General features: G+C 37.5%; 1 protein-coding gene across 1 annotated transcript in view; it reads right to left on the bottom strand.

The window, feature by feature from the left end:
* Positions 1–22,338, bottom strand: part of LOC118840419 (solute carrier organic anion transporter family member 4C1-like) — a 120,249-nt gene extending 97,911 nt beyond the window's left edge. Inside the window, exons 1-3 of the mRNA XM_036747920.1 lie at positions 22,041–22,338; positions 9,979–10,242; positions 2,613–2,798 (exon numbers count right to left, since the gene is read on the bottom strand). Of these exons, the coding sequence (XP_036603815.1) occupies positions 2,613–2,798; positions 9,979–10,242; positions 22,041–22,338 (748 nt within the window). The remainder of the gene's footprint in view (positions 1–2,612; positions 2,799–9,978; positions 10,243–22,040) is intronic.
* Between the last annotated feature and the right edge of the window lie 5,030 nt (positions 22,339–27,368).

The following is a 27,368-nucleotide window of genomic DNA, read 5'->3' as shown; positions in this document are numbered from 1 at the left end:
TTCTAGAAACAGTGGACCCAGAGTATGCAAGAGGCCCCGAAACATGTCAAGGACGAAGCCCCAACCAGGAAGCCCCATCCTGTGCTGGCATAATTTGTTATTTGCATCCCAACTTGAACTCCCTGTGTGTCCTTGGGCATCAAGAAAGGCAGCAATCAGTCTGTGCTAGGCTGAGAAACTGCTTGTGCAGCTGTGACCCATGTAGATAAGCAAACCATTATATCTTCATAATCTAGCAGTTCTCAAGTGAAAAGAATGTTGTTTTTTGCCATCTTACATATTCATTCTCCTACCTTTCAGGAGGGGATTAGTCCATTTTCCCTATCCTATGACTTTCCTTTTTCCCTGTAACATATATGCCAAAGCTTTCCCTGCACCACTAGGCTCCTTAGTATAAGGAGTTCCCACAGCATGTGCCTTTCTCTTGTAATAAGTCCAGTTGCATGCATATCTCTCATGGGCTTGTGATAATTGTCTTTTGGTTAGCACTTCATAAGATTTAAAGAACTCATTATCCAATCCATAAAGAAATTAGTATGATTAATATATAAAATTCACTACTATTGATTTCATTAAAAAGGTAAATATTTTTAACATCTTCACATGTAAAACTATAATAATCTGCTACTTTCTGAAATACAATGTAATTTTTCTTAAATTTAAGCAAAAATGAGAATCTAAACTAGTATCATCTACTTATACTTGTTTATGAAGAATATAATTTATTTAAATTGGGCTTATATTTTAAAAAATATTAGTAGCTTTTGTTTTTATATCATCTTAATTTCCAAATATATTCCTTCCCCCACCCACTCTCAGTAATTATTTTCTCATAATAAATTAAAACAAGAAAAAAAATCAGTTCATTAAAATCAATCAACATATTAAATGAATATGAAATGAATCTAACAGTACATGCTATTATTCCATACCAATAGTCACCCACTTCTGTAAATAAAGGAGGGAAATGCACTTTCTCAACTCTTCCCTATGGCAAAGGTTGGTTTTTTATAATTATAGTTTCACCTATCTAATTTTAGCATTAGTTAAAGCTAATATAATTAGGAATAAGGTACATATAATAATTATATACCTCATAACACCTTATATTGTAATGAGAGAAATGATTATTAATAACCAATGATTTGAGAGGTTCCTTCTTTTTTTAAAGTCTTCATTTTGAAATAGCCTCTGAAGGACAGGACTGATGATAGCAGATAGGATTAACATTCTCCTCATTCTAGCCATTGTTATCCCACTGAACCTTGTAAGAAATTTAATCTAAGATGAAACTCCCAGACCACTGTCTTCTGCTCAGGCTTGGGTGGGGAATATAGATTCTTGGTCTAGATTTCCTCTAGGCTGAGAGTGATGTGGAAGTAAATAACATGATTAAAGTTACATTCCCTAGCCCCTCATAAGAACAGGTCCAACCCTCATTGTACTATTCATTTTCTTTCATTACTTGTTAACCAGTCAGAGTGGATGGCCACCCTCAGGAATACCTACTCTTCCAAGGACATATAAACTGTGAGGCTACCACCAGAACTGGTCTTTGGCATTCAAGAGTGTCACTGACCCTTTTATTAATAAAATGCTAGCATTATTAATATAATGATTAATTATCCAGAAATCATGTCTCTTGAACTTTTTAAATATCACCATAAACTTCTATATGAATTTTGACTTGATACTTGACTTATCCATGCCACAATTTTGATCAGTAGTATCAATAATACTTTACTGCTAATGGTATCAAATAACTTAAATAAAGAAAAAAATTTACAATGTTTAAGTACCAAAAGAAAAATCTGCCACGACTTCACATATCCAAATCTGTTGGGATCAGATTTAATCTGGATATAAAAGAATATCAAGGAAACCAATCTTGGGTTAAGAAAGATAGCACTATGTTGCTTACACAGTACAATGTGTCCTTGCATGCGCTCACTGAGGCCTACCAATTTTAAAGTATGATTCCACTTCACTTCTCTATTCTCCCTCTGACCAATATAAGTTAAGTACTAATGAATCCAAAGGGATGCTGTGTACAACCAATTCAACCAGAACAAGAGTTTGGTAGAGTTAGATCTTTAAAGGTCTTGACATTAAAATAAAAGAAAATAAAACAAAAGAGTAGAGCTACCACAATTTGGAAAAAAAGGATATGCAAAAAGCAATTGGAGAAACTTTGAGAATCTCTCTTTTACCATATATTTTTGCAGCCTTTAGAAGTGTTCCTACTCAAGGGCCAAACTTCAGGTAGCTTCTGAAGTGCTGATGGCCAGAAGGACTTCAAATACAACTGAATTTGTATCAGCATAGCTACTACCACTTACCACAATCAAATCCAAGATCTGCAAAGCTCATAGTATAAAAGTAGCCATAAGAATTCAGTATTAGTTAAGGCTAATATAATTAGGAATATATTCATTTTTCAGGTCCTAAACAAGTAGGCAAGTCAATACAGCAAAATAATTTGTTCATCTCATGGAGAAAGTCTCCAACATTAAGATTGCTAACTATGAGATTTAAATTGATTTAAATTATTATATCCACGTATAGAAAATTTCAACAAGAAGCCAATATGGCTAAACTATATAAGAATTCACCTATATAGAGAGAGGACAAGTGTGTGGGAACACTGTCATGAATGAAGGCTGTTCCCAAAGTATAGAGAGGTGTTCCTCCAACCCCTAGCAGCATCTGTCCAAGTATGAAGACATATAGGTAGTTTGAAAGTGAAGATGTTATGTAGTGTTGACAAGTGCTATTGATTCTTGTTTCTGGGCAGGTATCTTTAAAAAAAGAGATAAAAACAATTATTATTTTTTCTAGTTATTTCAAAATATAAATACACTACATACAGCATTTTCTTTACCAAACATGAAAATGTTTAATTATTTCTTAATCATCACTTTTGGCATCATAATTCAAGTAGTAAGAAATATATATATATATTGCTATGGATTTAGAACTATATATGAAAAAGATTATATGAGTGCAGGTTGGATTTATACCAGGAAAGCCAAGTTGGTTCAATATTAGGAAAAATTATAAACATAATGGCCCATAGCAGTAGCAAAAAGGCAAAAATGATATAATTCTATCAAGAGATTCAGAAAAAGCTTTTGACAAAATAGGACACTAATCTCTGTTAATAAAAAAATTAAAAACTTTGGGATCAATGAACTTTTCCTTAACATTGTCAATAGTATCTTCAAGAGCTTTAAATGAGAAATATTGGAGGCCTTTCTAGAAAAAATAGACCCGGGGTAAAAACAAGATTGTCCATTTTCACCACTATTTGGTGTTCAGTAAATGGTAACTAAAGAAAAAGAAATTTAGGGAATAAACATACACAAAGGGAAAAACAAAATTATCACTTTTTGAACATTATATCAACATTAGAGAAACATAGAGTCAGCAAAAATTAATTTAAATAATTAGCAACTTCAAAAAAGTAGGAAGATATAAAACCCATTAAGTCATCAGCTTTTCAGTATGTTACCAACAAAATGAAGGATGAAGAAAAACGCAAAGAAACTTCACTCATAACAACTAAAGAATATTTAAAACATTTGATGTTTCAGCTCCCAACACACACACACACATATGCACACGCACATGCACACGCACACGCACACACACACACACACACAATTATATGAATACAATTACAAAGCATTCTTTTCAGAAAGAAATACTTAACTAATTGGAGACATCTACTGCTCATGTTTGAGCCACATCAATATAATTTTTAAAAATTATAATACTAGCTAAATTAAATTACAGAGTCAGTTTCATGCCAACCCAGCAACCAACAGATCACTTTATAGGATTAGAAAAATTCATCTGGAGGAACAAAAGGCCAAGAACCTCAAGGGATACTTTAAAGAGGGAAAGAGAAGATTAAGGGGGAATGCAGAAGAAACAGCACTATTAAATATTAAATTACAGTTCAAATGAGTAATCACTGAAACTCTCTGGTACTGACTAAAATTCAGAAAAGATCCGTGGAGAAGATTAGGTACACAAGACTCAGAGGAAATCAAATATAGTAGCACAGTGTTTGATAAAGCCACTGACTTACAATTCAATAAAAATTGTTGGGAAGGCTAGAAAGCAGTATGGTAGAAATTTGGTTCAGCGCAATATTTCACATCACTTACCACAAGAAATTCCAAATGGTAACATGAGCTAGATATGAAAGGTCATATCATAAACAAATTAGAGAAGAGAAAGAGGTAACATTCTCCACTATGGAAAAATTCCTGCACTAGCAAGGGACAGAGAAAAGTTACAGGAGATAAAATGGATAATCTAGGTTACACAAAACATTTTGAACAAAAAGAAAATCACAGTGCCTAGAATTAAAAGATAAATAGCAAGCTAGAGGGAAATTTTCTGCAGCAAATTTCTCTTAATAAAGCCTTGATACTCACAATGTGTTAGGAATTGATACAAATGTGTAAGGAAAGCCACTACCCAATACAGATATGATCAAAAGACATGAATAGGCAGCTCTCAGAGGAAAAAAAATCAAACAATCAATAACCATCTGAAAAAAATGTTCCAAGTCAATAACAAGAAAAACACCACTTTAAACAATCCTTAGTTTCTATTTTACATCCAACGAATTGCCAAGGAAGGCAAAAAGAGCAACAGTTGCAGTAGAGGCATGGGAGGCAAAATTTAGAACCATGCTCCCAAAGTAAATAAACCATGCATATGTACTCTTTGATCTAGTTATGAGCTAACTGTTTTAAGAGTATTACAAGTTAAAGAGGGAAAAGATCTATATATCCAAAAAAAATATAGCAGCACTTTTTGTTGTAGTAAAGAACTGAAAATAATGTAGGGGCCCATCGACTGGGAAAGAGCTGAACGAAGTATGGTATATGAATATGATAGAATATTATTGTACTGCAAGAAGTGACAAATTCAAAGAAATGTGGGAAGACACGCAAGCAGAGTAAAGTGAGCCCTAGCAGGAGAACAACTCACACAACTACACACAACATTGAAAAGGAGAACACTTTTGAAGCACCTGTGAACCATGGTCAATGAAGTGATCCAACACAACTCTGCTGATGAAGCGTGCGTTCCACACTGTCAACGGACTGCAGAATGAGACCAATGCTTCCAGACACGGCCAAGGTGCAGATTTATTTTGCTTCACTATAAGTTTTTGTTCACACCAAAGAGCTTTTACTGGGAAAGAACTGAATTATAATGAGAGACAGGGGGAATGATTCCCCCCAAAAAGAATGACATTAAATATTTTTGAAATACACAGAAAAGAACATAAGGGAGTTGAGGAGACACAGACAAGCAGGGTAGTGTTGAAACCATTATTTAAATTTAATATATACTTTAAAAACTAAGCTACAGATAACAACGATTCATAGCTCTCTATATAGCTTTTTTCTCTTCTTCTTTACATGTGAAAATGTTCGCATTTGTTGGTGTCTTTCCAGTTTATAAAAAAGAAAAATAATTTTTAAAAAATAAAGTGAATCTTGAATCATTCAACAAATATGTACTGAGCAACCAATTACTTGTAAAGCATTATGCTGAGGACTAGCACCTTATTTATTCAATATTGTAATACACTGGAAATAAATGGTCAACTATGTGCACCTACCTACCAGTTATATATATATATATATATATATGTATATATATATATATATATGTATATATATACATATAAATCAATTAATATTTAAGTGTCCATATGTACACAGCACTATACTAGGTAGTATGTATATCTTTCATATTTGCCTGGACCTGAATTTTACATATCTCCACTGGCTACCTTTTCCATGAAAGATACACCTCATCAGGAAGGACATTCTCTCTTAGAGATTATATAGCATTTTGTCATATAACTCTCTAATACACCAACACATAATACTGAATATTACAGTTATGTTTATATCTAATACTCCTATTAGAATGTATGCTTTATAAGGTCAGGGACCATGTCTTATTTAAACACCAGCAGCTATCATAAACTAATTCATGGATGTTAATGAGCAATTCTTCTAGCACCTAGCACAGTGCATACATGAACTTCTCGCACACCTTACATAAGCAATCAGACCCTTAGACTGAAGAAAACAAAATTTATTTCCTCATTGATCTTTATTTACTGTCTCTGAGATGATATAAAAATATATTCATGACAAAAGTTATCTAAATTTTAATGTTAATTTAGAATTTTTCTTTCATATGTCATTAAATGTTTAGAATAAAAAAAATACTACCTTGGTAACAACTTTAGGTGCAAAATAGGGTTTTATGTGTGCCTAGGAATATAAAATTGAGGTAAATTTTATTTTGTTATTAGGAAGTATAATTTCAGAATGTAATAATTATTTCCATTTTTAAATGTTAATTTATGATTTTTGGTAAAATGACTCAGAAGTAGTAAGCCCAGCTCCTTGTCATTACCAGAAAACAGCAAGAAATATACCAAATAAAGAAGGTGGAGGAAAGATATCTTTTTGAGGAAAACCCCACAGAAAAACTAGCATACTGAACAAAAAAATTAATAAGCAAAAAAGATCTCCTAATACAAAAAGAAATACTATGGAGTAAAAGAACCTAAAAAAATCTCCAGAAGAAAAATACGTGTAATAACTACAAACAGATCTCTAGAAAAGTGAATGAAGCAACCACAAGAATGAGAGAGAGACAGAGAGACAGAGAAAAAGAGACTTTTACTCAGAGCTCTTAAAAAACTCAATAAATCAACAAGTATTCATTAAACCCTTATTATTTGCTAAGTACTGCAGGGGTTACAAAGAAAAGGCATAAACAGCCCCCTTCCCTTGAGGAACTCATATTCGAAGAGGAGAGACAAAATGTAAATAACTTCACCAAAAAAAAGTGGTGAAACAAAATCCTGAATGACATAGTTGAGAAAATCATATAAAAAAGTTTCCTGAAAGTATTTGAACTAGAGGACAAAATATAGCTTGATAAAAGCCACAAGATTCCATCAGAAAATACTAAATTTAATTAACTGATAAATGTGGCAGCTTCGGTTCAGAGCTTTCAGATCAAAGAAAGAAATCTTGAAAAGGGCAAGGTTAAACAGGCTTACTTACCAAGACATCCACCTGAGTGTCAGGCACTGAGCTAAGGTCTGTGGATACAATTAATAAAAACAATAGTCCTCCTTTTTATATTATAATCAATAAGGAAAATATGAATGTAACTCAATTCAATAAGCATTCATTGAGTGACTACTATATGCCAACAACCCTAGTCATCTTGATTTTTGTCTTGCCACTGGACTTCAACGACTCTGGAAGAGATTGAGGCTGACGACTTCGTACAACTCTGCCTCACTTAAATCCAATTCATGCTCGAGTCAAGACACCACCCTGTGACATCATTGGTCCTCTTGGTGGGGGGTGGGGGGACCAAAGGACAAGCAACAATTACTTGCTGAACAGCAGGCTTAAGCAGCAAGGATACAAAAAAAAAAATAAACAGTCTTTGCTGTCATGAAGCTTAGGTTCTACAGAGTGAAAACAATATGTACCTAGATAAGCATATGCAAATAAATACAAAGTAAACTCAAAATGATGCTTTAGGGAAAGGGCACTAACAATTGCTGAGATAAGGAAAGACCTCATACAGAATGTGAGATCTGATCTATACTTTGAAGGAGGGTAGGACTTTAGTAGGTTGAGAGAAGGAGTGAACATAATCCAGGCTGTGCAAAGATAGAACAGGAAATGGCATTGTTAACCAAAAATCATGACTCCACAAGACATGGTTAGTAACTTGATTTATTACTAGAGAAAGGCACATGCATATGGGAACTCCTTAAACCAAACAGATAAAGCCTTGGATATTTATAGGGTACAGCAAGATGGGAGTGGCATAAAAGGAGGAAGGGAGCAGTAAAGGAAGGGGAGCAAGAGGGAGCAGGGGGGCATGTGAGCTTTGGACCATGGAGGGAGAATGTTCTGCTTATATGAAAGGGTCTCAGCTTTAATTAGTCTGGGCAAGACTGGCCAGAGTCAGATTTGTACCTGACTGGGCCCAAGGGCACTGAAAGTTTAATAGAGTTCAGTTGCAAAAGATCATTGTTATGTTAGTTTACAGGGGCTTCATCTCTGGAAAATAGGGCAACTCATGAAAAAAAGTTCAGGAGGCCCCTCCACAGCATGTATGAGGAACAGCAAGTAGGCAAGTTATGATGGAACAACTGCATGATTTGTAATTTGAGACCAGTCTGGAAAAAATAGGTTGATGCTGGATTTTTAGGAGTATTAAATGACAAACAAAGGACACTGTACTTCATCTAAGAAGGGTAGAGACCTGGTCAGATCTACATTTTAATACCAACTTAGCAACTGTGTGGAGGAAAGGTTGCAGAAAAAGACTAGGGAGACCAGCTAGGAGACTACTGTAATATTTCAGGTGAAAGGGACAGAATCAAGTAGGTATTTTTGCGTGAGTGAAGAGAAGGGGATGAACACTGAAGATGTTATCAAAACAGAATCCATAGGATTTGGCAGCTGATTGGATATATGAAGTGAGGGGGCAAACTGTCAAGGATGTCTCCTAGGCTATGAACCTGAGTGAATAATAATAGTGCATTTGACAAAAAACTAAAATGTTAGGAAAATGGTGATTTAGGTGGCAGTTTTGGGGGGAGCAGTGGGGGTGGGAAGGGAACATCACAAATTCTATTTTGACTTTAAGATGCCTATGGTAATCCAAACGAAGATACCCAAAAGGCATGATATAGAATTGGATGACAGGAGAGAAAGGAGAGCTACAAAGGGAGATTTTAAAGTCACACACATAACAATAAGCTGAAGAGATCACTAGGCAAGAGTATATATATATATAGAGAGAGAGATGAAGATGTTAAGACAGCCCCAGGGTATACCATATAGACAGACCCCAAGATATAGATGATAATGCAGAAGAAGGAAAATCATGGGAGTGGAATAATAAAAATCTGGAGAGAACAGAGAGTCTAGGTCTAGGACAAAGGAGAAGTCAACAGCATTAAAAATGAGAGGTCAAGAAGGAAGAGGACTAAAAAAAGGCAAGATTCAGCCCTTAGATTTTTAGTAACCTTGGACAGAGTAGTTAAGGTTTTTTAAGATGGGAAGATTTGGGAGGTTTTGTAGGCAGCAAGGAAGTAGGGAGGGGCAGGGAAGAGAGAGAGAAGGAAAGAGGAGGCAAGGAGGAGGGAGGATGACTTAAATGACAAGCTTATGGAGCAGACTATAGGGGATAGGGGGACATGGGCACAGGTATGGAGAGTAGTTAGCTTTAGTAAGGAGAGGAACTACCTCTTCCTGGACACTGGAACAAAGGAGGAGAATGAGAGATGATACTGAGGGTGACTGAGGCATAGAAGTAGGGAGCTCCTAATGAAATGCCTCAATTTCTGAGGCTCAATAATGTTATCTGATATAATGGGAAGGTGAAAAAACAAATAATGGAAACAAATAATTGTAGTAAAGAAGATTATAACAAAGAGACAACAAATCAGTGTTTGTGGGATGCAGCAAAAACAGTAAGGGAAAATACTTCTCAACATTTATATTAACAAAAGAATTGAGCATGTAATTAAAAACTAGAAAATCAACAAATTAGTAATCTCAGAACATGCATAAAAGTATAAATTTTGAAAAATCAAATTGAAAATAAGATGACTGAGCTGATAATACCAAAGAACTTTTTTTAAAAAGCCAAAGGTGACTGATTATATCTTTTAATCTAATTACACATCCTTAAGAATACTATTTGGCACATAATAAAAACTTAATAAATACTTTTTCATTCATTTATTCATTCTTAAGGATGTATAATTAGATTAAAGATATGGTTAGTCACATTTCTCTATCATGTCATAACCTAAGTCCTTGATCCAATGACAATTTTCTGCAAATTTTAAACCTTTTGAGTACAACAGGTTGTCAGGAAACATCTTACCTTTAAATTCAGATGCCAACTGATATTTTCCACTAGTAAAGTGAGGCAAAGAAAATACAAGTGATCCCAATCCTATCATAAAGGATGCAAATGCAAGCCATCTTGGCTTGTGTCCTCTTTCTCCATAAAATGATACAAATAATGATAACAAACAAAATGAAATATCATAACTTGATGACACCAGACCAGTCATGAAACTGCTCAGTTGATAGCGCTTCTCGATGGTGGAGATGCTGATATTTACTAATCCATTTACCACAATACCTACAATGAAACAAAAAAGAGATCATAAGACTATGCACATTCAAAAACTGTAAATGACAACCACAATCAATATGTTGAAAGTGAATTCTTGGAAGAACGTAACTTACTCCATTTTATCCTATATTCAACATTTTGTTAGATATGACCCCTGTATAAACTGCATGACCAGCAGCCATAGCTGGTTCCCTTCAATGTCTTTCTTCACTCTCTAACTTGTATATGTGCCCCTCCCCCCAAAATCAATCTGTGAAATGTTTTCCTCTTTTAACTAGCTTGGAAGGTAGTTCTTTTTCATTTATACTAACCAGGACACAGTCCTTATCTATCTCCTATAGCTAATGATATACTTTTTTTTTCTTAACCAAGCATACTTTATTTCTTTTGTATAACCAGCTGTACTATAATGAACAGGCATATACTTTTTCTTTGTTTCATGTAATGTGTAACTACTACTAGCTTAATTGTGAATAATACACATTTCCATTGACTGCTGGTGAGTTGTGTGTCACACTTTGAGTGTAATAAGACTTGTTTTTCTGATTTTTGAGGGCTTACTGGCAATAGCTAGTTAAACTGGCAAGATATTATTTTATATGATCAAAGTTCATGCAATATATACACTTCATGTAATACATTTCAAGAATCCTTATTATTATTTACTGTTCTCTACAGACAGGCAGGTTACTCTCCCAACTTTCTGAATAATTTTAACACTTCTCTCATGGTATTCTTCACTATTTCGTGCCCCACAAATTAATGTTACACAAGATCCTGACTGGGTTCTCACAGCAAGCCAAGCCTCTTATATCTCCCTAATTGATTCTCTCTCCCACTTACCAGAGCAGTTATTCCAGAACCATTTTTTATCTCTTCTCAAGCCTCTCATGGCATCACTCCCCTCCGCCACCCTCAACTGATGAGTTCATTACATACTTCCTTGAAAAAATGGAGGCTATTCATTGATATCCTTCTTTGCTCCTCAGATCACTATGTCAGACATCTTCCACTACTATGGTTTCTCTCACTCCCTCTCTCACATAAAGAAAGGGTCCTATTCCTTGCCAAAGCAAACCTTCAACATGTACCACTGATCCCATCCCATCTACTCTACTCTAGCAAATCTATCCTTCTATCATCCCCACTCTATAAGGTATCTAATGGTACCTTTCCTATTCACTACAAATACATAAATAATTCTCCCCCATTAGAAACCTTCACTTGATCCTGCTAACTATAGCTTATATTTCATCCCCCTTTTGGTCAAATTCTTTAAGAAAGTTGTCTAAAATTGTTGCCTACACTTCTTCTTCTTGTTTTCTTCTGAACCCTCTGAAATCTGTTTTGTGTCCTCATGCAACTGAAACTACTCTCCAAAAACCACTAAAGATTTCTTAATTACCAAATCCAGAGGACTTTCCTTAGTCATTCTTCTTGACCTTTCTATAGCCTTTGGCACTGTTGATCATCCTCTTTTCCTGGGTACTTTCTCCTCTCTAAGTTTTCAGTACACCACTCTCTGGGTTCTGGTGCTGGTTCTCTTAATTACTCATCTGCCTGCTCTTCAGTTTCCTCAAGTGGATCTTCATCCAGGTCATGCCCACTAACTGTGGACACTCTCACCAATTTTGATAAATGGAAGACATGGAATTTCTAGCATACCTTGGGAAGGAAAGGGAAGACTTAGCTATGGTCAAGGGAGATACTGAGAAGTTTCATTGGTTCTACAAGTATGTTGAAGCAGAGGACCCAGGCTGAGAGAAGTTCTAAGAAAAAAGGTCAGCTCTTTCCCAAACTTTCCTTTCTCATGCCTGTCTTTCCACAGACACTGTATCATAATATGCTGTTTCATTACCTAAATGTTTCCAATAAACTGAATTTTGCCTCAACCACAAAAAAGCCAGGAGTTAACTAGAGACAATTATAAGTGTGAGATTAGGCAGAGGGTCTAACTTTTGCCTTTTTATTGTTCAATCATTCCGTCGTGTCAGATTTGTCATGGCCCCATGGACCGTAGCACACCAGGTACTTCTATCCTCTACTATTTCTTGAAGTCCAACTCCTACAGTTAATGATATACAGCATTTTGTTGGGTTTTTAAAATTCTTATAGCCTACTAAATACATATGATAGTATACAATATGCTAGCAAAACTGAGAATTTAAGAAAAATGAAAGATTACCTACAAAAACTTAAAATACCTCAAATTAACAGAAAATGCTATAGATCTTAAACAGCTCACTCTAAGAAAATGAAAATGAAGTAGCTATGAGGGAATGATCAAAGGAAAAAAAAATACCCTGAGTCAGACGGATTAATGGGCTACCAAAAATTTAAAGAGCAATTAATAGGTATGCTAGAGAAGTCATTCTCAAAAAAAAAAAAAACACTCCACCCTTCTCCTTTGATGAGATAAATAACAGTTCTGATAACTAAACCAGGGAAGGATAAAGCAAAGAAAGAGAAATATAGACCAAGATCACTAATGACTATCAATGCAAAATTTTAAAATAAAAACCTAGCAAAAAACTACAGCAATATATATCATTTCCCCCCACTATGACTAAGTGAGATCTAAGAAGAGACATGCAATAACAGTTAAACATTAGGAAAAAATTATCATAAAGAACTGAAAACAAAAACACACTAAACTACATAATGTTATAAATGGTTACAGCAGAAATCTTTTACAAAATACGGTCATTTATAACAAAAAAATAACCTATAGGCAGATAAGGGTAATTTCAATGTAATTTAAGAGGGTATGTACAAATATAGATATATAAAAATATATGAACGTATGTGTGTGTCTAAAAACCAAAAGCTAGAATTATTTAAAATTGGGAGACATTAGAATTTTTTCCTAAGAAATAAAAGAAAAAATGCCTCTTTTACCCACTATTATTTGACATAAATATAAAAAGATAATGACAGCAATATGACAAAAGAAAGAACTTAAAAGCACAAGCATTAGGCAAAAGGAGACAAAACATATCTATTTGCTAATGATGTGATGATTTACTTAGAGAACCCCAGAGATTCAGCAAAGAAACCCTATGAGACAATAACCTCTGTAGAGTTGCAGCATACAAAAATAAATCCAGAAAATCAGCAACATCTGTTTATAGCAAAAACAAAATGCAAAAGGAAATAATAAAAAGTGTAGTTCCATTCAAAATCCTCTAAGATATATGGGAATCATCTACCAAAGCCCACTTAAGACCTATGTAACTAAACTAATATAAATATAATAACAAAGCACTCTATAAACAAATAAAGAATGATAAATAATTGGAAGGATAGTTATTGTTCATGGTTGGGACATCACAATTTAATAATGCTGATACTACCTAAATTAGTACAGACTTAATGCTTTATCAATCAAACTACCAAGGAAGTGTTTTACTAAGTTAATCATTTGTTAGAATCTCAAGGAATATAGGATTTTTGGTGACATTTTGTTGATATTTTAAGAAAGTAACCATCAAAACTATTTGGTACTAGCTTAAAAACAGAAAAGCAAGATCAGTGGATGAGACTAGAAAAGCAAGATTTAAAAGCATTCGAACACTATAGCCAGCATTTGATAAATCCAACACAAAAGACTAATGGGAAGGACACTATTCAATAAAAGTTACTGGAAAACTGGAAAACAGTTCAGTTGAAATTATATCTTACATCACATACCACCATAACCGCCAAATGGACACATTACCTAAAATAAAAAAAGCCCATATGATTCTTAAAAAGAAATTAATTTAATTTCCATTTCTGTACTCAACAGTGATTTAAAGCATTTTTTTCATGACTATAGATAGGTTTGATTACTTTGTTGGAAAACTGTTCCTATCCTTTGTCCATTTATCAATTGGGGAATGACTTGTATTCTTACATATTTGAGAAATGAAGCCTTTATCAGAGAAACTTGCTGTGAAAATCTTTTCGCACTCACGGTTACTGACGGTGTATTTCCCTCCATCCTTTCCCCCCCGTTTATCTTCCTCTCTCTCTCCTTTTACCCTGTCAGTCTTCAAAAGTGTTTTGATTCATTACTGTCTCCTCCAATCTATTCTCCAATCAGCCCTGCCCTTTTCTCTTATCCCCTTTCTCTCCTACTTTATTGTAGGGTGTAGCACCAATGTGATACCCACAGCTGTTATGGCTACTATGAATATGCTGAATGGCAATAGTTCTGAATCGCAAAAATATAAGACTCTCTTCATTGAATGCTGAACCAAAACATTTATTCAAACACCAGAAAGTCAAATCCATCATAGCAAGAAAGAAATCTATACATATTATCAATGTGGGGGGCACTGACATCCCCAAGCCTTTCCTCTGTTAGGGCCTTCCCACAAATACCCTCAAGAAAATTCACTCCTTGGCTCTCACTCATGCTAGCTGCTGCTGCTGCTGCTGCTGCTGCTGCTCTCTCTCTCTCTCTCTCTCTCTCTCTCTCTCTCTCTCTCTCTCTCTCTCTCTCTCTCAGCTCTGACTGCTCTTTCTCACTTCCTCTCAGTTCTGCTCCACCCTTCCTGCTCCATCAATTTGGCAAGCTGTCCCCACCACAAGCTCATGTGACTCAGGCTTCCATGTGACTCAAACTCATGTGACTCAGACAGGTCACATGGGCTTATTAACGGATGGGAAAGATCTTCAAATTGTATTAACATTACATAGGGTAAGAGATTTCTTTACCCAACTGAGTTTGTATATTATTCCCTCTTTGGGCCAATTCTGATGATAAAAATGATTTTTTAAAAAATTCTGTTTTCCAGGTTTAAAGGCTATACCCCCTCAACTTTCCCCATCTTCCCCTCCACTGTAAAAGTTCTTTTGTGCCTTTTATGAGAGATAACCTACCCCATTCTACTTCTTGCTTTCTACTTCTCTCAGTGCATTTCTTTTTCTCATCTATTTTTTAAGTATCATTCCATCATATTCAACTCATAACCATACTCTTCGTCTATGTTTTCTAGTTGCCCTAATAATGAGGGTTACAAGCATCATTTTCCCATGTAGGATTGTAAGTTTAACCTTACTGAGTCCCTTATGATTTCTCTTTCCTGCTTACCTTTTTATGCTTCTCTTGAGTCTTGCATTTAAAAGTCAGATTTCCTACTAATCTCTAGTCTTTTCATTAGGAATGCTAGAAAGTCCTCAGTTTTACTGAATGCCCATTTTTCTCCTGGAGGATTATACTTAGTTTTGCTGAATCAGTGATCTCTTTCAGGAGGTGATTGGTGGATTCTTTCAATTTCAATTTTACCCTCTGGTTCTAGAATATCATGGAGGTTTTCCTTGACAATTCCCTGAAAGATGATGTATGTCTAAGCTCTTTTTTTGGATCATGGCTTTCAGGTAATCCACTAATTCTTAAATTATCTCTCCTGGATCTGTTTTCCAGGTCAATTGTCTTTCCAATGAGATAGTTCACATTTTCTTCTATTTTTCATTGTTTTGATTTTATTTTTTCTTGATGTCTCATGGAGTCATTAGCTTCTACTTGCCCAGTTTGAATTTCTGAAGAATTATTTTCTTTTATACCTCTTTTTCCATGTGATCAATTCTACTTTTTAAGGAGTTCTTTTCTTCGGTGAATTTTTATATATATTTTCCCATTTAGCCAATTCTGTTTTTTAAGGAACTCTTCTTTTCACTGGATTTTTTGTGCCTCTTTTACCATTTGGCCTATTCTGTTTTTAAGCTGTTATTTTCTTCAATATTTTTTGTGCCTCCTTTACCAAGCTGTTGACTCTTTTTTCATTATTTCTTTGTAGCACTGTCACTTCTTTTCCCAATTTTTCTTTACCTCTCTTATTTGATTTTTAAAATCCTTTGAGTTCTTTCAGGAATTCTTTTTGTGTCTGAGATGAATTCACATTTTTCTTTGAGGCTTTGGATGTAGCGGTTTTGACTCTGTTATCTTCTACATTTGTATTTTGATTTTCCCCATCACCATAATAAATTTCTATGGTCAGGTTCTTTTTTTCTTGTTGTTTGCTTGTTTTTCCAATTTATTTCTTGACTTTTAACTTTATTTTAAAGTTAGGTTCTGCTCCAGGGTGGAGGGAGCACTCTCCCAAGTTTCAGGTTTTTTGTGCAGCTGTTTTCAGAGGTAGCTTGGGGGCAGGAAGGAGAGAGTGTCCTGTAAATTTTAAGTTCTTACAAGGTGGAATGATATTTTAAGGTATATTTACTATTCTCCTGGCCTGTGCTCTGATCTGTGAGTAAATACAAGCACTCTTTTCCACCTTGGAACTCTGACTAGTAACTTCAGTCTCCTATAGTTGCAGCTATGGTTTGCTAATGTTTCTACTTACCCTGGGATTGCAACCTGGATCCAAGTGTGGGAAATGAAATAGAGTCCTGCACCCAGTGCCAGCAAAAGGACCCTTATAATCTCCTTCTGAACAGTTGTCCAACCCTTTATCAACTGGTGGGCTGAGAGCTCCAGAAGTAACTGCTGTTGCTGATGATTTGGTCACCCCTCAGGCCTGCTGTTGGTTTGCTGGGTCACAGCCTGTGCTGATGGGCCTGAGTTGGACTGCACTCTACTCTCACTGGGTGGAGCAGACCTTTTCCACAGACCTTTTAAGACGTCTTGGGTTGGAAAATTGCTTCACCCTGTCCTTTTATGTGTTACTCTGCTCCAGAGTTGATTTTGAGTACCATTTACAGTTGTTTAGAGGGGAATTCAGAAGAACTAAAGGGAGTCCCTGCCTTTTCTCTGCCATTTCAGCTCCGCCTCCATAAGCAGCAGGCTTTCACAACAGAGGTTCAATAATGGACCACATCTTTACCATCTGACAATTAAAGTGTAAAGAACATAAGCTCACACTGTGTTTATTGTCTGTTGATTAACCCCCCCCGCCCCCCACCACACACACACAAAGAGCATTTGATTCTGTAGAACTAAACACAACCTTACAGACCCTTTTATGACAAGGTGTAATTGCATCAATGCATCAAGATCATTCAAGATTCCTTGGAAGATATAAGGAAAGGAAATAAAGAAAGAAATCATCTTTGCTAACAACTCTCTGATAACAACCACCGAGGAGGCCATAAAATAGGAAGAAAGATGTATAGGGACCAAAATTCTTTGTTGCTATAGCAGAGAAGATCCAGCATAAAGTCCAAGCCAAAGAGGAATTTCCTGTGGAGTATGAGGTGCTCTAAGTGCTAGCTCCCATTTTTGAATTACATTCTGCTGATTACATTAAGAACTGAATGTTTCAAAGTCTCCTGGAAATCTGTAATCATTCCCACGAGTTTGCCTTAACCCTATACACCAGAAAAACCAAGTGAATGAATAATGTCAACCAACCAGTACGTGGGCTGGACAATCACATAAAGCTTCTTTGTCAGTATGCATATCTAGGACAGATAATACATCTAGATAATGAGTAAGATTAGAGTTTAAAAGGAAGAGAAGGATGGATTGGATTGCTCTAGGAAAACTGCAAAACTTCTTTACTGTCTCCACGTTTCCCATAAAGTTACAAGTTTATATTGTTAAAACCAACATTCACTGGTATTCCTATGTGGCAGTGAAACATGGAATACAATTTTCTCTAAAGAATAAAAAATTTATATTACACAAATAGCATGGAGAAGTGGGTGTGAAAAGGTTTCAATATTATTTTGAGATCTGGAAAGGTCCTCAGCAACAAAATACCTGACAAGTGGTCATCTAGCCCACTCCTTTGTATTGTCTGAGCCATATTAAAGTGTAACTGTGAAATGTTTAACAAAATAAATAAAAATACCACATACATAATATTAATTTGTGATCTTTATATTTAAATTTGTTAGTACTGATCTTGCCTCTACTCTAAGAATTCTAGGGAGAGAGAACCCACCATCTCTCAGTTTCAATCATAAATATTTATTAAGCACCCACTATGTGCCAGGCATTGCGTTAAACACTGGGAATACAAAAAAGAGGTAAAAGTCAGTCCCTGACCACAAAGAGCTCACAAATTAATGGAGAAGACAACAAAAAAATATACAAAATCTACATACAAGATAAATAATTAAGAGAGGAGAGGCACTAAAATTAAGACAGGTTAAGAAAAACTTCCTATAGAAAATGAGATTTTAGTTGGGACTTAAAGGAAACCAACCATAGATGTCAACTGGAGGAAGGAAAGAGGGAGGGAAGGAAGAAGGAGGAAGCAAGGGAGAAAGGAAGAACATTATGGGCGTGTGGGACAGCCAGAGAAAGTGTCCATAGCCACTAAAGTATCCTGTAGGTGGAACAGCCAGTCATTAGATCTAAGAGTACCTGGCAGAATGTAAAATATAAGACTGGAAAAGTAGGAAGGGGCTAGGTTATGAAGCACTTTGAACAGCAAACAAAAGATTCTGTACTTGATCCTGGAGGCAACAGGGAGCCATTGAAGTTTACTGAATAAAGGGGTGACATAGTTAGACCTGCACTTTGGGAAAATCATTTTAATGGCTGAATGGATGATGGATTGGAGTGGGGAGAGACTTTAGGCAGGCAGATCCACTAGGAAGCTATTTAGGTAGTCTAAGCATGAGGTGATGTGGGCCTTCACCAGGGTAGTGGCAGTCAGTATCAGAGGAAGGAAAAGGGGCATATTTGAGGGATTTTTTGTTGTTTGTTTTTCAGTCCTGTCCAACTCTTCATAACCCTGTTTGGGGTTTTCTTGGCAAAGTTACTGGAGTGGTTTTCCATTTCCTTCTTCAGCTCATTTTACAGATGAGGAAACTGAAGCAAACAGGGTTAAGTGACTTGCCCAGGGTCATACAGTTAGTAAGTGTCTGAGGACAGATTTCAACTCAGGAAGATGAGTCTTCCTGATTCCAGGTCTGGCATTCCATCAACTGTGCCATCTAGCTGCTTCTGACTTGAAAGATGTTGCAAGGTTGGCAAGGTTGGATATGGAGGAATGAGAGATTATGAGGTACCAGGATGACTCCTATGTTGCCAGCCTGAGGAACTGGGAGGATGGAGTTGCTCTCTATGGTAACAGGAACAGTATTATCAGAGGAGGCTTTAAGGGAAAAAATGATGAATTCTGTTTTGGAGATGTTGGGTTTAAGATGTCCACTAGACATTGTCATGATATTACGAGGAGACACCTTGTTTTCCAGAGCTAAGGCCCAGCAAGCAAGCTGTACCCTGACCTTGGCATAACAACAATCCTTTGCACTCACCCTCTGGATGAAGACTGCTGCAATTAAATCACAAAACTAGTGGTTGCTGAGCTCGGGTAGGCACCAATAGACCCAGACATGAAGCCCTGATATGGATGCCCTTTTGGTCTCTAGACAACCTTGCCCCACTGTTGCTACATTACGTTGTTTGATTCTTTGTCTAGTCACAAATGTATAAATCAAGGTTCAGCCCCAGCACAGGTATCCAGTTTCCCTCCTTGTTTGCATGCCATTTCCCTCACTATAGAAAATGAACTTCTGTCTTAGCTTCTACATAGCTGTTCTTGCCTTCTCTTTCTGTTCCTCTCTGGCCTCTGCAGGCCAAGAGGTTTAGTCCAGTCTACAACATCCAGGTTGAGATGTCTAAAAGGCACTTGAAGATTTGAGATAGGAGGTCACTAGAGAGGTTGGGTGGGATAGCTAAATTTGTGAAGAAGTTTTTCCTGAGACAAAGTATAAATGTGTCCTTTTGTAACTGCCACCTCGTGCTGCTGATTCTGCCCTCCTGGGACCAAACAGAACAAATTAAATCCCTCTTTCACATGACAGCCCTTCAAATAAGTGAACACAGCTATTATATGTTCATGTCAAAATACCTAAATATGGCTGTCACATTTCTTTACTAGCCCTCATTAAATGCATTACGTTTTTGTCCATCATACTTAAATTTTAAGCCTTGGTACAGAAACCCAAATTTTACATAGGGACAATACTTCTCATCGAGCTTCTTGTTGTTCAGTTATGTCTGACTCTTTGTCACCCCATTTGGGGTTTTCTTGGCAAAGATACTGGAGTGGTTTGCCATTTCCTTCTGCAGCTCACTTTTACAGATGAGGAACTGTAGCTATTTATTTGTTAAATCAATCCTTTTCTTCTTAAACTTAAACTACCTTTAACTGTCACCAATGATGAAATATATGTTCTCCTATGGTATAGTTTCTTGCCCAAGTCTTCATGACTCCAGCAATGATTACTAGGTTCTTTGTAGCAGTATCAGTCATCCCAGAATGAATTAACAAGTGGTTCTCCACAGTCTTCATTCAGACAGCCTGATATTCTAGTACTCAGTTTAAGCATGGATTAAACATATACATATCACTCCCCTACACAAACAGTAAACTCTAGCCCTAACTAGATTACTCATTTCTTTTTTTTTTTTATTTTTGCCTTTTGGCAGGGCAATTGGAGTTAAGTGACTTGCCCAAGGTCACACAGCTAGTACAAGTGTCAAGTGTCTGAGGCCGGATTTGAACTCAGGTCCACCTGACTCCAGGGCCGGTGCTCTACTCACTGCGCCACCTAGCTGCCCCCTAAATTACTCATTTCTTAAACACATTATGCACTTTTTTATTTCTGAGTCTTCCCCAGTTTACATGATCTCTCCTACTAAAATCCTTTCCAATCTCTAGCTTGGTTGAGATTTTCTCTACTAAAATTTTCTTGATCACTCCAGCCAGACGTGAGCTCACCTTTCTCTTTAAGTTTTCTTTAACACTTCCATAGCAAGCTTATCCCATTCTCCCTTAGTTAATGGCTACACTTTATGAGACAAGCTCACTAGATCGCAGGATTCCTTAGGGCAGAACCGTGGTTAAGCCAATTTTGTATCCTAACACAGCACCTCACAGAGAGTAGAATTGCAATAAAGGATTATTGGTAGGTTGGATAAATGAACTGTTGCCTTTCTAAATGGAAAGTAAATTCCATGAAGCTAATGAAGAGCAGGAAGAGAGCTAAAAAAAGCCACTCGCCCTCAATCCAATCCTGCACAGATATACAAGAAGCACTAACAAACTTGATGACAAGCTATATTCAAATACTAACAGAAAAAAATGAAAGGAAATGAAATTTAAGATAAACAGACAATAACCCTAACTCGACTTTGGTCTCTAGGGATGTGTGGGGGGCTTATGGACACCATTTTTTTCAACTCACTTCCTATTAATGCTGATCACTTGTGGACTGGACATCTCCTGTCTTCATCCTTACCTGACCAACTAGATCCACCCCTTATCATCACCCTTTGTCCTTCAGATTGGAGGGTGGAGCCATGAGCCCCAATTAATGAAGGAGTGCTGGGCAATACCCTTCCTTTTCTCATCTGGTTGCAATGCCTCGGGGACTTCTTTGATTCCCTTCCCCCACCCTCCCCCCCCCCCACCCGCCACTCCAACCATACACACACTTTTAAACTTCTTTTATGTGTTTTCTTCCCCCTTTAGATTGTAAGCTCCTTGAGGGCAGGGACAATAAATGGATAGAAAAGATAGAAAACAGAATTATTTCTGTCTTCTCTCTACCTTCTACCTAGATAGATGATAGGCACTAAAGAAATATGTGTGTGTGTGTATACACACACACACACACACACATCTTTAGTGTCTGTAAACATATAGATAACTAGAAACATGAATGTATAGAATATATGTATGTATGCACCCCAGTACTTAGAAGCATGACTAGCACACAGTAGTACTAAATGATCTTGACCGCCTGACTCCTCGCATCTTCCCCCCAAGTCTGAGCAGTGTCTCCCCCTTGCCATCTGAGCAGTGCCCCTACGCCCCGTCTGAGCAGTGACACCCACCCACCCCCACCCGGGGCGGGGTTACCTTGGGTCAGGGCCAGGAGGCAGTAGTGGCACAGGAAGCCCTTGGGGTTGTTCCAGCGCTGCAGGCAGTCGGGAGCGAAGTTTCCCCAGCCGCACAAGCCCTCCTCCAGCGGCGGGGGCTGAGCCTGCGGCCGTTGTTGTGGGACCGGCGGCGGCGACGCCTCCTGTTCCTCGGGGGAGCTGGATTGGGAGGCCGACCTGGGGGCCTCCTCCTCGGCGGGAGGCTCCGGCAAGTTACGCTGGAGGCCGGGGCTGGATGGGACGAAAGCCGGGTTGTCGATGCCTTCGGCTTCTTCCATGGCGGGACGAGCTCAGAGTGGTCCAAAGTCACCTCCCAGTCCGGGGGCTGCCCCTCAGGCCCAGGGGACGCGAGCGAAACTGCGCTCGGACCTCCCGCAGCGCTCCGGCCCCGGCCCGGAGGCGAGGCCGTGACGCGGCCGCTGCCCAACCGCGGAGCCCCCGCCTGTGGTCCGAGACCCCCGCCCCCAGCCTCGACGCGGGGCCAGGCCCGCGCGAGCCCGCGAGGCCTTCGTGGACGACTCTGCCGGGGCGGGGTGGGGGTGGGGGTGGGTCTTCCAGGGCTTGCAGGAATCGCACTTCGTGGGATTTGTTTATTTACATGTTTATGGTGTTTTCTTAAGTTCTCGGGAATCTTGTATCCACCCGAAATAGCCGAGGGAACCCCACGACAGCATGGCCCCACAGGCAGGCAGTTATTTCAGCCCAGACGACAGTACAATCCACTTTGAGAACGGCGCAATAAATACCGCTCTTTACCTTTTCCATATAAGCTTCTCACACCCAGGAAACCCACGCGCGAAGCAGCGGTTTATTTAGGGCGCTGCCCTTTCTACGCACAAGCCGCCCACGCCACTCCAGGCCCTCTCAGAGGAGCCCTCCCTGCCCCGATCATACGGAGAAAACGGACCTTTCACTTGGCATGATCCTCCCCCATTGTCTAAAAATCTCTTAACATCACCCTCTTTGCTTCTTTACTCCCCGCTCTACAATTCTCTGTCGCTAAAGCCTTTGTTTCCTCCGCCACGCACTCATTCCTTCCTCTCTAATTTTCCAGCTGTCCCGGTATACTTTCTCATTTCCAGGTGCTTACAAATTCGCAGAAATCTTGCTCTCCCCACCCCACCCCCCAAACAAAAACAAAACCCTTCATCCTCAAGTTACTGCCGTATATTACTCCTAGAAAAAGCTGTTCACAGGGTCTTCTCACTTTTCAGCCCTTCCTGTCTCATCGATCAACTAAACGCCTTTCTTCAAGGTTATCAATGATTAGTCTTCATTCTTAGACCTCTATGCAACATTTGATGTTGACCACCTTCTTCCTTTGCCCATACGCTTTCCTCTTTGGGTTTTCCTGACCCTCTTCTCTGTATGGCCTCTCATTAGTCTATTGGGGTAACATCACCCGTGTCTCATCCCACTGTTGTGGGAGTACCCCAGCACTCTGTCCTTCAGCCCTTTCTCTCTGTCTCCAATCTTTCTATGACCTTATCAATTCCACTGGTTCAACTAGTATCTCTTAAGTGAATGACTTCTAGATCTACAGATATTCAGTCCCAGTTTTTTTTCCTGGCTTCCAGTCCCATCACTGCCAAAAGCCTATATTTCCAACTGCTTGCCTATGAGCATCTCAAATTCAACATGTCCAAAGTGGAATTTATTTTCTTTGCCACATACTCCTATCCTGCCTTCTTTTCTTTCTAACTTCCATTTCTGAGAGGCCTGAGGGCAGCACTATCCTTCTATTCCACCAGGTTCATAAACTTGGAATCAACCTCAACTCCTCCTACTCCCAATCATTTTTCAATGTGTCTTGTATCTTTCTGTCAATTCACAGGATCAATATCCCAGTTCTGGCCCTCCATACCTCTCACTCGGATTATTGCAGTACGCTCCCTGTTCACAGTCTCTCTCCTCTCTAATATATCCTCCACACAACTGACAAGTTAATATTTCTAAAGCACAGGTCTGACCATATTATTACTTTGTTCACAAAGTTCCAGCGACTTCCCCATGCTTCTAGTATAAAATATGATTTTCTTTGGCTTTTAAAGCTCTTCACAATCTGGTTCCAGGACTCCGAGTACGTTTTAACCTCTCTCAGACTCAGTTTCCTCATCTATAAAACTGGAATAATTATAATAATAGCACCTATTTTACAGAGTTGCGTGGATCAAATGAGGAAACATGCAAAGTGCTTTGCAAACCTCAAAGTTCTATGTAAATGTTAACTGTTATTATTATGTGATTACAAAGACACCGTAAGTGATGTTTGAAAGAACATGGAAAATAGAAGTACTACATGATTGGAGAAATGCGACTTTCATTTTAGTTTTCAAGAAAGGAAAAAGAACAAAGTCTGAAAACGATAGCCAGAGAGTTTGACTTCAGTTCCTGGGAAAACATTATTAATGACATCATTGGTGAACATCCATAAAGGGTCCATGGCTTCATCAAAAATTGCTCCCCTCACTTCCTTTTCTGGCAAAATTACTAAACCAGTAGTTGAGGGTAATGCTGTGGATATGTTACCTAAATTTTAGTAGAGCTTTTGATAAAATATTTGACATTATTTTTGTTAAGAAGATATAGAGGTATGGATCAAAACAATATAATAAGATGAATTCAGCATGGGTCAGATATCTTTAATAACTAGACTAGTTATTAATGGTTTGGTGTCAATGTAGCAGGAAGTTTCAGTGTATGTGTGTATGTATGTGGGTGATGAATCTTTTTGGCATTCTGGTGAAGTCCTCAGAATAATGTTTTTGAATGCACAAAATAAAATATATAGGATTACAAAGGAAACCAATTTTATTGAAATAGTTATAAAAGTATTTTTAATAACAAGTTCTTGGACCCCAAGTTGAGAATCCTTGGTAGAGCATTGGGCTAATCTAACAAGATGAAGTTCAAAGGGGATAAATATGAGATTTTGTACTGGGATGCCTTGTTCAACCTTACAAATATAAAATGCAGGGACATGGCAAAACATTAATTATTCTGAAAAAGATCTGGGAATTTTAGTTGACTACAACCTCAATGTGGAGCAGCAGTGTGATGTGGCCCCCAAATACTCTAATAAGATCTTGGGCTGCATTAAGATATTAAGCTTAGCTTCCAGGAATAGGGAGGTAATATACTCTATACTGTACCTTTGTCAGATCTCATCTGTATTGTTGGATTCAGTTCTGGGTACCTTCAAGAAGGACGTAAGCTAGACATTATCCATAGTTGGGTAATCAGAGTAGTAAATTACTTTAAATCTATTTATTTTGAGAATCATTTGAAGGAACTAGGCATGTTTTAGTCTGGAGAAGACTCAAAGTAGGGTTTAGAGGGTGGGGACATGACAGTTTATCTTCTAATATTTGAAGAGCTTTCATGTGGAGGGACTGGATTTTTTTTATTTGGTCTTAGAAGACAAAACAAGAAGCGATGTATAGAGGTTACATAGAGGCAAATTTTGGCTCAACATCAGGAAAAGACTCCTAACAAAAATTTGAACTGTCCAAAAGTGGAATGGACTGTTTAGAAAGATGATAAAGGTCATCGAGGCTCTTCTAATCCTGGCATATAGTACACAATAAATCTTGTAGAATGAATGAATATCAATACTAAATCTAAGAAAGGATTCATCATGGCATTCAAAAGTCAATTGACTACCATTACAAAACTAGTATTCAGAAGTAAGTCCTCAGAAGTTTAAAATGGAAAAGGGTGAGCATAAATATAAGCTTTATGAAATAAATTTCTAGCATATAAGTCAGTGGCTAAAAATTGCAAAAATCAATCAGCAAGAGTTGAGTTTTTCATGTGCTCAGTATTGTGCTAAAACCTGGAGACAAAAAGACAAAAATGAAACAGTACTGGCCCCCTCAAGGACTTCACATTCTAGCAAAGGCCTGGCCCTTTTATAGCTATTGGAATGTTTGAGATTAAAGATTCTATGTTAGTTTTGACAGTTGATCAGAAAAATCCCTATGTCAAAACTCGGTGTCATAAAATGAGATCAGTTAAATAAGTGAATGAGATCTAGGGCATAATCCCTCTTTGCCCAGACAATTACAAAATCAACCATTCTGTTAAGCTTACCATGTACTCACTTCAAGCAAAGCACCATGGCACACATTACCTGCTTTACAGGATTGTTATGAGGATCAAATAAGATACATTGAAAATCTTAAAGTATTATGTAGATGTTAACTATTAATATTATCTCATTTTTTCTTTTGTATGCATGGATACTTATTTCCCTCTAGAGAAAGATATTAGGAATGAATCTATAAATAAAAAGGACAAACTTGAACAAATGGAGTCTTTGCTTTCTGAACCATCTGAATTAGGCCGCCTCCCTATTTGTTTCCCTTTGGTGCCCTTAGCAAGATTTGTGAAGGTTCATGCTGCTCCCCGGCATGAAAAATCCATCTTCTTATTACAGACTTTCTCCCCATAATGCCTCTGACATGTTGAGTAGATTTTTTTGTGGAGAATCTTTGGGAAAACATGGACAAGAATAAAGCAGGATGAAAAAGTATGATCTGCAAAAATCTAAGTTGATAGACGGAATAATCATGGCAATGAGGTCACAGATGCATCCAAGTATATCATATCTCTAGTTTGAAATTTTCCATATAATTATTACTTTTTGCTATCTTGAATTTTTCTAGTTTGCTCATTTGATGCTTAAGAACATCCTATATTTGCCTATTTAACCTTTCACTCATTCATCTGCCAGTTTTTAGTGGTGTTTGAACACACCCAGTAAAGGATATATAGTTTAAAAAAAGCAGCTTAGACTAATAATGACAGCATCTGAGTTCTCTCACTTGATATCTATGCAACCCTGGGTAAATCATTCAGCCTTTCTGACCCTGAAGTTCCAATTTTATCATATGGAGACAGTAACATTTATACTGTCCATGACACAAGGTTGTTTTGAAATACTATATAAAATGATTTGTTAAACTTAAAAGAGCAGCTGCTATGGTGTAGTGGCATCCGAGTACTGAATTTACAGTATGAATTCAGACTCTGCTCCTTAATCTGTGTGACTTTAGGGCCTCAGTTTTCTCGAGTGTAACTTAAGAGGGTTCCACTAGTTGACCTCTTAGGTCACCTCTCCCAGAATCCTATCATGGGAAAGATAAATTTAAGCTATTCTCATTTCCTGAATTGCAAATGCACCCCTTGTGAACATTACACCTTACTGATTCATGATGGACCTTTGGTGGCAAAAATGAGTAACTGCTTAGCTTTCCCTACAACACTTGAGGGAGAAGATAGTGATTGTCATTTTTTAGTAATTCAA

Source organism: Trichosurus vulpecula, chromosome 1 (assembly GCF_011100635.1).
Source record: "Trichosurus vulpecula isolate mTriVul1 chromosome 1, mTriVul1.pri, whole genome shotgun sequence".
NCBI lineage: Eukaryota > Metazoa > Chordata > Mammalia > Diprotodontia > Phalangeridae > Trichosurus > Trichosurus vulpecula.
The sequence above is the reverse complement of the archived record's forward strand: the minus strand, read 5'-3'. Positions and strand labels throughout refer to the sequence as shown.